General features: G+C 38.0%; 1 protein-coding gene across 7 annotated transcripts in view; it reads right to left on the bottom strand.

The window, feature by feature from the left end:
• Window positions 1–14800, bottom strand: part of CLCN3 (chloride voltage-gated channel 3) — a 71617-nt gene that overhangs the window by 25032 nt on the left and 31785 nt on the right. For all 7 annotated transcript variants that reach the window (XR_010606095.1, XM_065633352.1, XM_065633346.1 and 4 more), the window contains one exon: window positions 3213–3370. Coding sequence is in view for 6 of the 7 variants with exons in the window: in XM_065633346.1 (XP_065489418.1) it covers window positions 3213–3370 (158 nt within the window). In the remaining variant the exon portion in view is untranslated. The remainder of the gene's footprint in view (window positions 1–3212; window positions 3371–14800) is intronic.

The following is a 14800-nucleotide window of genomic DNA, read 5'->3' as shown; positions in this document are numbered from 1 at the left end:
CACTTTTATACAACTATTACTAATGACATCTAAAGTTACTGTACCAAAAAAATAATAATTCTTATCTACTTTCTACCGTCAGCTCAAATTTGTGCATAGCTTGTATTATGATTAAATCTTCATTATGTAACTGGATCCTATTTTAATGATATTTTTCATACTGTAAACGGAGGGTGGAAGTATTTGCAACAAACAGGAGAAAAACCAAACCAAACCAAACCAAACCAAACCCCAAAGAAAATCCACCAAACCAAGAAAGCACAATACTAAACAAGGAAATCTAGAAAAATATACCATCCCTCAAGCAAATAAATATATTTTATAGTTTCCTTGTCATTTGTGAGATTCCCAAACTTTTTTTTAAATAAAAAAGTTGTTTCTACAGTAGCATGTCTTTCAAAACCACAGTGAGCGAGTATTCATTCCTTCTTTTCACATCTTTCATTACGTGGACAATCTCCTATCGTTCGGGGCACATGTCCTGGTTCTGGCTGGGATGGTTAGTTTTCTTCCTAATAGTTGGTATAGTGCTGCGTCTTGGATTTAGTATGAGGAGAATCTTGATTATACACTTAAATTTTGGTTGTTGTTAAGCAATATTTATACCAAGTCAAGGACTTTTCAGCAAGGAGGCTGGAGATGCACAATAAGAAGGTGGGAAGGGGCACGGCCAGGACAGCTGACCCGAACTGGCCAAAGAGATATTCCACACTGTATGTCATGCTCAGTGTACAAACTGGGGGACTTGGCTGGAGGGTGACAACCACTGCTCAGGAACTGGCTGAGAATCAGTCAGCAGGTGGTGAGCAATTGCATTGTGCATCACTTGTTTTATATATTCTTTTATTATTATCATCATCATTATTAGTCTCCCTTCCTGTCCTATTAAGCTGTCTTTATCTTAACTCATGAGTTTTAAGTTTTTTCCGACCTTCTCCCCCATCCCTCTGGGGAGGGGAGTGAGCAAACGGCTGGCTGTGGTGTTTAGCTGCTTGTCGGGTTAAACCACAACAGCATCTTTATAAATTTCACAGTAGTTCTGTGACCACAAACTGCGAACTGTCTTGTCTGACTTTTCTGGTTTCAGACATTAAAATGAGTAACAGTTGGGAGAATTTACCCCAGACAAACTATTTCCAGGTGTGATCTGCCTTGCCAGGATTTGGTCAGGCCCAGCATTCTATCCAATGGCATGTCCACTGGACACTGACCTACACATCTGCAGGGGAAAGCTGGCATTGTGTTAACTACTGCTTAGACATCAAATTATGAAAAAGCATTACATGGAAAACACCTTACTTTTCATGAAATGCATTCAATTGTCAGAGACTGAAAAGCAGAATGTCTCAAAACATTGTGGCAAAACCAGTTCTACAACTTCCAGCCGCAGGAGATGTCACATCCCTAGTAGCAGGAGATGGGACAATTGGAATTGCAATTTACATATCAACAAGCTAACAAGCCACAGATAAAGGCCGGCTGTGGGATGTGTTGAAGGGCACGTAGCCCTGTATTCTGATAGGCAGCATGGCATTAAGGGAGAAGACCCCTGACTGCTCCCTCCAGGACTTTTCCATCTCTTGCAATCACCCCCCACTGATGGCAGCACAAAAGGGCAAAGATTGTGCAAGCAAGCGATCCAGAGGACTATAAAAGCCCACCTGCACAAACACTGCTGGCGCCCACCCACCACCCTGAGGACCACTCTGTCCAGCAGTCTCACCGCAGGAACTGAACAATCCACTGGAGGACACGGCACATCGCTGGATCTGAGACTACGAACCCCATCATACACAACGCGGAGCCATAAAGATGGTGGAATCTCTTTTCTTTCCTTCCTATATTTCTATTATTTTGCTTTCCTAATTAATATAGTAACATATACATATATAGATTTACAGTCCCACATGTCCCGCAAACTTTTTACGTTTACCAATTGAACTTAAATCACATAAATCCTTCTGCCATCAAATCATTTGCCAATTAGGCCAAGCTGCAAAATACAAGCCTTTTGTTTACGGACCTTAAGTATCGTGTATACTGTTTTCCAACCGAGAGGACTCATGAACCTGAGTCACCTTTTCCCTCCACTCATACCTCTGGGTGGGACCTGACATCAATCGAGGTGCCTGTTCTCAGGTCTACTGCCCAAGGATCTCTTTCCCTCAAAAAAGCACTACATAGCACAACTGTGAAAACTCTAGCTTGAAAACTAGGGTAAGATTCCTTTTTTTTAACCATGTCAAAGTAAATCAGCATATACACCCTACATTTGCTTCCAGAAAGTTACAAATGATGTTTCCAAAGAGAGCAGAATAATGCTACAGTGTTGGACGTGAAGAACCTCTCCTCTGACGCCTTCATACAATTACGATTCATTTTTAACTACTACTTTTGATCAGTTACAAATGTTTTAGGAGAAATCACATCTCAGAATCTGTTCTGTCTGTTCCGTCTTTAAGGTTAACTAACATAAGCATCCCAGAAGTCTGGCAATAAGGCTCTAAAGAGCATATTTCCTCCTAAAATGCTATTACACAAGTCTATTACATGAACAACAGTATCTAGCATCTTACTGACTAATAAAACTCAAGTCCATTTCATTAAAGAACTCATGGCAGCACACACTGATAAAGATGAATGGCCCGAACTTTGATGATCCTCTGAAGAGTGAGGGAAGAGTAGAAAGGACAACTACCATGCATATTGAGACTACTTTTTTGTTAAGCCTATATACACTGATATGTTTTAGACATAAAAACGTTCACTTTCCATAACCCAAATATCCACAGCACTACATAGCAGTAGCACAGATACACTTGAGTCAGCATAAAAGCAATATACATTAGTGCCCAATTTCTGTACAACTACCACCATAAGCACTACTGTACTACTACAAATATACCTAAACTGGAAAACAGCCTTTAATATACTAGCATGCAAAAAACCAAGTACTGTAAAAATGTCATTTAGGTGATGGGGAACTATTCCCACTCTATTAAATCACTGTTTCCTTTCCAAGTTCTAATATTGCTGCAGGACTACAGGTACCAATGAAATGGTGCTTTTTTAATAGCATTCAAGTAGTTCTAGCTGATGTAGCTACTTACATATTTAAAGTATGCACATATTTTCATTTGTCGCTACATCAGACCTTAATGCCAACATATAACAAAAAATATTTTTCAAGCATTGTTATTTATCTCAAGTACCCGTCTATGCCGTTCTCTGTCTTTGCACTTCTCTCGAACCCAGTCAATGGTATGGAAGTCATCATACGTTCCTACTCCAGGAATCGGTTCATCCAGAAGATCCAGTAAATGTGTTGAACTGTTGACACTTCCTCCATTTGTCATTGTATAATGAGTTCCTGTGGCAGAAGAAAGACAGGAATGAACTAATTCTGCAATAAACAAAGTATCCGAATGTTCATAACACTATGGCATACAAAATTTCTGAACAAGTAATTAAGACACTTCCCATAATATGCATATTTTACTTCATTTAGGTCTCTCAAAGTTGCATATAACTTTTTTCTGTCGCTCAACTGTAGGTTAAATTTGCACATTGGTAACTTTGTATTTCCATTGGTTAAATATGAATGTACTAGTCAAACTGTTCCATTTTGTGTGCAGACTCCAGAGAAACTTCTAAAGAAGTGGGAAAAATGAGCAGCTTCAACACACATTTAACTTGAAATTTATTTCAGTTTATGATCTACCAGAGGAAAATCTGACTGTAAGAAAACAAAGCCAGATAATTAAAGTTCATAGCACTTCCATAAGTTGCCAGTTATTTTTAAATATCCATACTATCGATTACCAATCTCTCCTACATGCCTACACTAAACCTAAAAAAAACCCCAACAGATTATCAAAGCGACTAAAAGGTAAAAGAAAGCCAAGCAAATATTTTTTTTATTTATTTCAGGCAATTCACAGAACAGCCCTCAGTCATGAAAAGCTGGAAATACTGTATAAAGAAAATGTCTTCTACTAATTTGTCATTACTAACTAGTCCCTTCACAGACAGCTTGCATAGCAACATCCCCAACAGTATTTATTTCAGTCATCAGAAGAGCGAGAGGAATACTGAGACATTTTCCCTCTTCACAAGTGATCAAGAAAGTTGTTTGTTTGTCTGTTTTAAGCTTTCAAACATCACCAGTTCTGTAATATCTTGACTTTTATGAGTTCCTGCCTCAGTATAGCGTGGCCACCATTTGTCCACCCAATACAAACTGCTTCTGTAACAGTAATGGCTATAAAGGGAACATTTGTAGTTAGGTTAATATAGACAATGAATGTTTGACTAAGAACAAAATAACTTGGCCAACAGCATATGACATTCCACAGTAACCTCTATTCTTAAGATGCAGGCCCAAGTTGGCCAAGACTTCTATCAGTTCAGACAGGCACTAGAAGCCATTTCACTAGACTGACACTGGCATGATTAGACAGGTGGGGGTTTGTTCATGCTTTTTTAACTGCAGACTCAGCTTCTTGGTGTTGTCAGCAGAAGTTTCCAACTTATCAAAAAACAAACAAACAAACAAAAGAGTCTTCTAAGGGCCTACCTGTAACCTCCTTCCAAATGCTATAAATGCCAAGAGTTCACCAGCCCCAGCTCTCACCACTAACTGACAATTAGATCTATACATAGGTAAAATGTGTTCTTTCCCTTTAAATTTTTAGAGTTTGAGCTCTAGCAGAAGCAGTGTGACATCTGGCATTATACTCAGACCCAAAGGTGTGCCTCAGCCACCCATTGCTTGAGAGGTCTAGTTTATGCCTGCTGAATAACACAGTGTTTATTTGGACATTTTCTTAGTAGTGAAAGACAACACATAAGAAAATAATGTAAAAATCCTATTAAGAAAATGCAATCTAAAATTTTGAAGACACAAAAAATATTATTTATTACACATAAACACTACATATAGAAAACCTTAAAATTTATGAAATTCTCTAAAAAGATTATTTTTTTAAAAAAAATCTTAAAGTAAGAGAATTGAAATGCAGGTGACAATTCCTCAACATGCCAATACCATTCTCTCATGCCAGCCTGGCTGCCTCTTTCTTAATATTGTTTTTCTCCCCAGTCTACGCCACATTAAATTCTCCTTCATCTATTCACCATAGCTAAGCCCTGTAAAACTCTTTCCAAAGCTGCTGCTATTCCTTCTTAAGGCAGATGTAAAGAAGCATTACCTACGCTTCCATTAATAAAGGGCTTACAACAACAAATTAAATCAGATTTGCTCATAGAGGTGATTGTGAAAACCTTGTTTTAGGATAAAGGATATGATTCTCTTACAATTTCCAATTCTCATAATTAGAAAGGAAGTCTAAGATATACATCTGGCTAGCTGAAAGGGCAGGCCAATCTTGTGGAAGAAGTAGTAAAAAAATTCACACCATAATGATTAGTTTAGCTCTCAAAATTAAAAGAATAACAGAATACTTTATGAAAAATCTTATTTTTACATGAAATTAACCTCCTTCACAAAGCAAGGGGGCATAAACTAAATTCAGCCACAGTTTAATTATTAATCTCCTACAAAGTCACAAGCAGTTTCCTGAATCTGAGTGATCACAGTAGGACGAAAGTTTGCCTTTGCCCCAGGAGAGCTGGTTTTACGTCCTGCTACATATGAAGCAATATCAAGCTATAAGGAGCATGTAATCCTATGCCACACAAGGCAAAGGAGTGTTGAGAGTTATAAATGTATTACAAAAAGTAACACATGATTTTATGCATATCACAAAGTGCTGAATTGGAATCCTGTCCAGGGAAATCATCGTGGACGGCACCATATTCGCTGCACTAGACCCCAAGCAGAACTTGAAACAGGGTATAAAGAATGGTCATTGCCTGAATACATTAAAACCCCACTGAAACTGTGTCATGCTCCTTTGCCAGCATTTGCTGTCACACCAAATATTGGCATATAAATGATCCTTGTATGATGGGGAGGAGACACAGAACAAGATTTGAAGCTGAAGAGGTGGTTTGGTTGAATACAGAGCTGTCATGAACGCCTGACGCAGCTGAATCACTATAATCTTCTACCAAGGGAGGAACAGGCAGCGGTGATGCCTGCAGCAGTGTGTGGCAGAAAGGCTGCCCTATAGAGGACCACCAAAAGGACAACTGTATAAAATCTGATGCTCTGTATGTGAGATACATAAGTCTGACAGCAGTGGAAGAGGACAATCCCCAGCTAGTGTTATGATCTACATAGGGTATAACTGTTCTAAAGGAGAATTTAGAGAAATATGCCTTTACCAATACGCAACACTTTTCCAAACTTCCGCTCCCCTTTCTTCTCTTCCTTCTCTAGCACTTCACATAAGATGCTCTTTCCAGCTATGATGATAATGATTCTCATCAACATAAACACATGCAAATTCTCATCGTTTATTGTCAGTTTAATCAAAGTGTTATTGAATGTATTTTCAACTCAATAGACTTTGTTAAAATCCTTACCGTAATATGTATTTTTCATCACAACATTCTAACCTCCAAGCAGGAAAGCACCATTACCCTGATAAATCGTAGCATTTAGCAAATGTATCCTTCTGGACATTCACAATGTTCAGAGAGTATTTCCCCTTCCATCTTCCTCCAGCTCCCCAGTCCTCAAGTTTCAAGACTTTCTCAGGCTACAACTCAATGCAAGCACTTTTCATCAAAATACAAGCAGCCTTAGTGTTAAAGACCACGAGCAGCATTTACCACACAAGGTATATAGGCACAGCCTCTAGCTATGGAAAGAGAACACCTCAAATTTCTGTATGTATACACCTAAGCCATTCTGCAGCTGTAAAGAAAACAAAGCCTTCTCTTTGTTGCATATGAGTTTGCTTAAGGCTTTATTAGACTGGAAAGCAGATAGTAAAAGTGGCAGGCAGAACTTTTATTATTACTGTTATTCCAAATTAACCCATGTCACTATGGGGAGGCAAACTGTAATACATTCATCCTCTCTAGAGGCTCAATGCAACTCACAGGAATCGTTACAAAGCAAATTTAACACAATCCTTCCATACTTAGCAAAACTAAGGTAGGTGGCATCCCTTTATTAGCACACTCTTCTCCAACAGCATCTGTAACAATCCTGTTCCTCAACATGTAACCAACGAGATGCTGCAGAGAGTGCAAGCTTGCAAACAGTAAGCTTCTAGACAATAAAAAGTAACATGTTTCTTCAGAGACAGGAGACTGACTTTTTTAGATGATTCAGCCACTGTAGGTCTTGCTTGAACTACCTTGTAGGAAGGCAGCTGACTTATTATCTTTCCATGCATGTAATTCCAAGCCTTCAGCACAACCCCTTCTCAGCAATCAGCTCTGGTATTGCTGAAGAACTGCTTCAAGTGAAGTTTCTTCAAAAAAAAACCCAAACCGAACCAAAACACCAACCAATGAAAAACTAATAAAGAATAGAAAGAAAAAAAAAAAAACACAACAAAAACCCACAATGTAATAAGCATTAAGGTTAACAGTAGAACACTGGTACTTTGGGACACCTGACCAGAACGAGGTAAAGCAAAAACAAACAAAAAAGCTACATGGACAAAACTGGAATAAGAGAAGTAGATTCCAAGACCATAAAAAAGCTCTTATCTCTGAAGAAGTTGGGGGTTTGCTGGGTTTTTTTTGGTTGGTTGGTTTTGTGTGGTTTTTTTTGCTTGTTTCAATAAGAATAAAAAAATGCAATCCAAAATCGCTTGAGAAGATACTCTGCCTGTCAGAGAAATCAGCCCTTACCATACTGCTCTTCCAACTCCCTCTGAACATGAACTTATACTGAATAGCTGTCAGCTCCCAACACCGATCCAATCTCCTGCTTTGCTTATGTAGTCCCCCCTGATGTAAAGCAGGAACAAAGAAGTTACAGAACTAATATTTTGCTATACATACACAAGTGGGTTTATACATTACAGGTTCCTCCTTGCCTTATGTCCTCCTCGAGGCAAGGAATATCTCTTCTATCATATTCTATATATGTGCCTTCATACAATCAATCTTGATTGATGTTGGAACTATGATAAACATGACAAAAAGCTGATTTATGTAGATTACATGCAGCATTTTTCAGGTGCCATGCACAGCATTTTCAAAGACTGTCTCACCTTCTCTAGTAGTGATCCCATATTCCCTTGTCCTTTTGCAACTCAGTAGATTTCTTTCAGATATAAAAGCAACTCTGAGAAACACACAGCTGATGAAAGTCATGGGGTTTTTTTTAAAGAAAAATACCTGCTAAGTTTTTACTTAATTCATTTAAAAATATCACATCACTAAGGACTAACTAATACATATAAAACATGAGTAGACCGCTACTGACTATTCACTATGGTACCGTTCAAAAATTATCAAGATGAAACATTTAAAACACTAACTAATCAAAACGTGAGTTGATAGGCTGCTGCATTTTTCACTTCACAGAACAAATCCCCAGTGATAGAACCCAGTACATCATAAAGATCTCCAGGGTCCTGCTACCCAGGCCCTGGTATGAAAAAACAAAGAGCCACTGGACCTGGGTTCTCACTTCTTGGTGTTCTCTCTTCTGGGGAGGCAGTGGGTTACAGTTTCCACACTCTACCATTTAAAACTCCCAGTGAAAGTAAACTTAGAACATCTTGAGTTAAAGAAATGAGGGAGCAGGTGCTTCACAGTTACCTAAATACAGTTTCACACAAGAAAGGAGTTTTGCAACATACTTGATGCTCCTGATTCCTGCATAACTGTTCAACAATCCTTCCCGACTCTTTCCTTGTGTACAGTGGTCCTTCTTTTCTCATAAATCTTGATGCTTCTCATTATTTTTAAGACAAATGCTGCAACCTGGGTAATCAAATGGTGCATGATAGCTTCTTATGTGGTTCTCCACCATGTGATCATCTTAACAATTACCCAATATGACCAAAAGAACAAATCCACAATGCTACGGCCCCTGCAGAGCATAAGGTACAGAACTGAGACGTGAACAGGCTCAAGAGAGCAGCTAGCAGAGTTAACAATGGACCATAATTTTATGATAAAATTTAAGACCCCTTCTGTATGCTGTACAGCATATGACACGCACCTTGTGAATGCACAACACAACATACATGGCTCTTAAACCCAGCATATATCAGCTTACTCCATTTTATGAAATGAGACATCTCTCGGGACATAATCACACAAAGGGCTGAGCTGACCTGACAGACTGCTGCCACCCAAACAGGAGATCTTGCTCCCTCTATTTCTTCTTCCCATTCTTGGTCACACACTCCCACTCTCACCCTTGGACCAGCTCTGTCACCCTTGGATCCAACTGCACAGTAAACCAATTTAACATGCTAATCCAACTAAGCAGACAAAACAAACAACAACAAAAAATTCTGCTCTTATACGGAACTGGAATCAAGCTTCTGTGCTGTCAAACAAGAAACAGAGCCAGTGAAAGAGCAAGAAACTGAGAGCAGAGATTGGGCACAATAAGCAAATTCACCCCCTTCCACAGCAACAAGCTGTCAGGCTACTTACATTGAAATATATAAATGCACCCTTGGGGTCTTGTTAGATTTTAATTATGTCTTTCTGTTGGAAACAATTTAAAACTTTTACATAAATATTAATATCCAGACACCATACAGTAATATCTGTTTCACAGTAATACCCATTCCAAAATTCCCAAAGGTGGCTATGTTTAGAAACATTTCAGAGTTGTGAACACAACAACAGATAAGCAATGCCAATATTGGAGTCAATGGCAGAGCAATAACAGGAGCCAATTTCTTGAAGGTATTTCTCTACAAGCTACGTAACTGCTAACTTTTCAGCAAGAATACACTAGTTTGCTGCTGCTCACACATCCCATTTTCTAGACGGTGCACAACTACATGGTATTCCCCACAGCAGCTGTCCCTCTGGCTGGCGGCAATGCAAAGTATTTCATCTGTGCTACTCTGAGCAGTGTGAAAGGACAGGAAAAAATAAATACACATCTGTAAGTAAAATGAAGCTAATCAGTTTACACCAAAGGCTGGAATAAGCTCTCCCTGACATGAGCACTCGGACCTGCTGAGTGCTAAAATCAGCAGGAGCTGTAGCTTTCCAGAGGCCAGATACTAATCCAAGGCTTTGCTTCACCCATGTGTCCTTGGGTATTAGGTGGCAAGGGGAACAGAGGCAGGAAGCACCCTGAATGCAACACGCACCATAAGGATCGTTTACACTTGTAACGGAGAAGATTTGTATACACGGATATGTGTTAGAGCCTCAGTTTCTGTCTCCATATTCAGACCTCAAAATATGAGGCTTTCTGTTAAAAAAAAAAAAAAAGGAAACAAAACAATTGTCAATTTATTTAAATTTGTCTGTAACCACTCAAGAAGAGTCATTACACTCTATTGTCTTTTCCTGGCTAGAAGTAATTTCTAAATTTCAGAATCAGAAGCACAGCACGCCATGCCAGAGTGCTATCATGTGCTACTGTTGATGATTTTAAAGTCTTTGTAATCAAGTAGTATGTTCCCCTTTGTGTCTAATTATGAATTTTCAGCCTGTCTCTTCAGTTGCCTCTTCTGAACTGCAACTTAAATATAACATCAACAGTGCAGGAAGGAGATGAGCAAAAAAAAAAAAAAAAAGGTATAAAGATATATGAAGTTAGATAAAGTAAACACTACAAAAGGGAAATTATCATCTAGCAATGGCCAAGGCGACAAGAGTCAGAACAACAGAAATTTAGGTAATCAGATTTTTAAGTGCTGCTGCTGCATGTACGTAAGAGCTACTTACTTGCTATTCTGGAAGGTAAAGGCAGCATGCAACAGAAATAATAATTCTGCTAATATGATTATCCCAGTCAGGCCATATTCAGACCCAAGGAGGGCATAAACTCAGTTTGTTCATTAGCTTTCTAATATCTCAGATAATAGTACATCTCAAGATGACTTACAAAAATTGAGACATACGAACCTAATAGAGAACCTTATCAGATTTACAGCAGATGCAGACAGATAACCTGTAACTACCTTCAAAGAACTGCAGTTATATCTAATGGTATTTTCTATTAATCACCAAAGTCAAATATGTTAAACTCATAATTGAAAACCCTTATCCCCTTTTTATACTAGTAACCTTAAAGTTCAGCAGAAATTCAGTGCTGTAACCATGTTGAGTTCCTCCAAGCGATACTTTCTCTCAAAGCACTCAATGTCAGGCAGCTATAAGCACCTTGAGCACATTTTCTGTCATAAGCCTGTAATTAGTCTAAAAATTAATTTTATTACTCTTCCTCTACTACCAATAAAATTTCAGGGTCAAACTCTAGCTCTGAGCATGTGTACACAACTTTCACACCCATTTTCTTCAAAGGTCACACTGAGAATTCCAGTCTCTAATTGCTTTTGATTTATCTACTAATTCTTAAACATGAGAAGCCCATAAGCAAAAATGTAGCCTAAAATACAAAAGTACAACTTTTACCAACTAGAGGATCTGAACTGGCTCAGGAGGCATCTGACTCAAAATCTTCCTAAGACATGATTAAACATCCTCTGCCCCATAGCTGAGGATAACAAGGGAAGCTGGGGAGGGAGGTTTCCCCAGTGTCGCTATTAATAGTGTAATCTAAGCAACAGGAGTTGCACCTACATGGAGTGGTAATCTGTGCACAACAAATGAAATTGTGAGTTATTTTGTCTCTCTCAAAAAAAAATTTACTAAAATGAAGTCATCAGTAAATTTGGTGTGCTCGTCATATAGACAATTTTCACATCTCGTGGTCACTAACTGCAGATTATTAGCAGAACACCATTTCATTAATTTTGCTTGAGGACTTCCAAACCCTAAAATCTAAGATGTAGTTATTATATGTAACAAATAAAAGGGAGTTGACAACCCTCATGCTTGCTGAAGCTCAAGTTTTGCTACCGGTAGCCTGGCCACTATACATGTACTGCCATTGCTCAGATTTCAAATGATTAAAGAATGGTAAAATGAGTGCTTATTTAGGAAAAAAAAGGCAAGAAGGGAATCAGAGTGTGAGCATGTTTGTGAATGGCTAGAAGACAAGCAAGATACTGATAATTTCAAACTTTCGAAAGGGTCCAGCTAGCAAAAATGATGCAAAAATAAATCCAGGGCAAAGAAGTGAACAACACTAATAATTTATTTACACAACATATATTCCAGCATATGGTTTATTCTATAAATAATTCCTACCATATATGCAATCCTAAACCAGGACTTAAAGACCCTTTCTGAGGAGAGAAGCACTACTTTTAACTCTTTTAGTTACCAGAGAAGAATAGAAATGAACTGTATTCCTGCAATTTTATTTCAGTGTATGAGGGAGGATAAGGAGGTCTGGAACTATGCATTTACTAGCACAGAAAGAGAAGTCTCAGGACAGAGCAACATAAGGAAGTCCTAATAAAAAGTGTTCAATAATATCCGTCTTTTTTTTTTTTTTTTTCAAAGAGATAATGATGAGTAATCAACATAAAAAAGTAAACACAACTAATAAATACGTATTTTAAAATCTTTCCATTTGATGTTTCACAGCTTATCTGCATTGAAAAAAAAAATCTTCTTAATGCAAACCAACAGGTCAGGCTTTTAATAATAATATATTACAATATTTTGTATCTTATCTCATTGAACGTTAGTGAAGGCTGGTAATTAAATCTCAAAGACCCCTACAGTGATTTCATCATTGCTGAGGTACAGCCACTTTGGGTGAGCCACTGCAGTCAATTAGTGCAACAAATGCTTTGATGTTACAAAGCAGATTTTCATGACATGAACGGTATTCTGAAGGACAGAACTGCTGTCGGTGTGTGAATAAGGGAAAAAATCTGCAGGCTTTAAAAATTAAGCCTATTTTCTTAAAATATCTTCATCCATTTTCTCTTGGCTTGTTATTAAAATGCTCTGAAATCTACGGGACATGAAAAAAAATCTTGGCAGTATCCTTTTCTAGACTCAGAGATAATAAAGAAATGTCCAGAATTTACTTTAAATTTCTGGTTTTGTTTGTTAGCATTTTAAGTCTCATTTTTGATAGCAAGATGACAGTAACAGGTTACCGTGGTATTGTAAATCAGCAGGAAATACACACAAATTTTGATGAAATCTATAGAACAAACTGGTCTGGAGATTCTTCTGAGTCATATGCACTTGACAAATTAAGATTTGCAAGAGATTATGGTAACACCGTTTGGGGTTTTTTGTTGTTGTTTGTTGTGTTTCTTTTAAAATAACAAAAACTCACTATAGCAAACCAAAGCAACAACAGTAACACTGGTTTTGAAATACAGTATCAGAATACAGGATTTACAAGCCCTAAGGGACACGTCACAACTGGGAATTCTTTTTCTGGCTCCTAGTACTGTCAGCCCAATGGGAACACCCAGTCAAACCTCCACTGTTTCCATTACAGTATTTGTAAACTGTATATTTAATACCAGTAAGCCGGATACCATTTTGCACTGTGAATAGATCTACTTTTTGTACTGTAAAATCAATTAAAATCTGGTAATTTCCAGGAATGTGCAGCTGATCACTTTTCAATATCTAACTATAATTTGGAGAGATTGAAAGTGTAACAATAGGTCTGTTTTACAGTTTTCAACTTTAAAACTATCTACAAATCTACACTCACATAATGGTGGAGGTTGGGAAGGACCTCCAGAGGTCATCTGGTCCAAGCCTGCTTGCTCAAGCAGGGCCACCTACAACCAGTTTCCCAGGACCACGTCCAGACAGCTTTCTCCTATCTCCAAGGAAGGTGATTTCACAACCTTTCTGGGCAACCTGTTCTAGTGCTCAGTCACCCTCACAATAAAAAACTGTTCCCTGATGTTCCTGATGTTCAGAAGGAGCCTCCTGCATTTCAGTTCGTGCCCATTTCCTCTGGTGCTGTCACTGAGTGCCACCTGGCTCAGTCTCCTTTCCATCTTCCCTTCGGGTATTTATATACATTGATAAGATCGCCAATTCACACCTCACAAATATTCTAAGAAAATACCATCCTTGATTTCTAGGAAGTGATTCTAAAATCTGACTTAGAGAGCTATCCAGCACCTGCTATGTAATAATAATCTGGGCAGAGAAAAATTTGCTTGTCTTAAAACACTCTAAACCATATTAGAACCTGTTGATATTCTTAACATACGCTGAAAAACACTCTAAAGTGTCTAAAGACAACCAATAACCTTTTATGTAAACTACTAAAACACAGATAAAAATGCTAGAAGAACATTAAAAAGTGTGACCTAATTTATTTATTTATAGAAATGAGTTTACAAGGAAAGGTGAAACAACAAATTAACATGGAGAGGAAAAAAAATCATCTTATGTAAATCATACATTTATTCTCAGCCTACCTCCCCTCTAATGCCATCACCATCAGCCATAAATATTGATAACTTCCTAATTTTAGATTAGCCAATTTAAACAAAACTACAGTAAGAATTTACCACGTTTACTATTTTTAAACACCAAAGTGCAACCATCAAACCCAACCAAGAAAAAACAACATATCCTCATAACTTGAATGCGTAACTTTAACTTAATCCCACTACAACTTCTTTCCGTACAAACCCAAATCTTTGTAGAACATATTCTGCTTTAAATTTGCAGTAAGAAACAAAAGGCAAGCTCCAAACAGGATTTTTCCCCCCAACACTGACAACACACTTCTTTTTAAATCTGCTTCCTAGCAAGCAACAGTGTAAATAACCTACCACAAATCTCCAGTTTCTTAACAGCTCATCAATACTGGCTTAACTGACAT

The sequence above is a fragment of the Caloenas nicobarica genome, chromosome 4 (genome assembly GCF_036013445.1).
Source record: "Caloenas nicobarica isolate bCalNic1 chromosome 4, bCalNic1.hap1, whole genome shotgun sequence".
In the NCBI taxonomy this organism is placed as follows: domain Eukaryota; kingdom Metazoa; phylum Chordata; class Aves; order Columbiformes; family Columbidae; genus Caloenas; species Caloenas nicobarica.
Note: the sequence above shows the minus strand (reverse complement) of the source record. Positions and strands in the feature narration are given on the sequence as shown.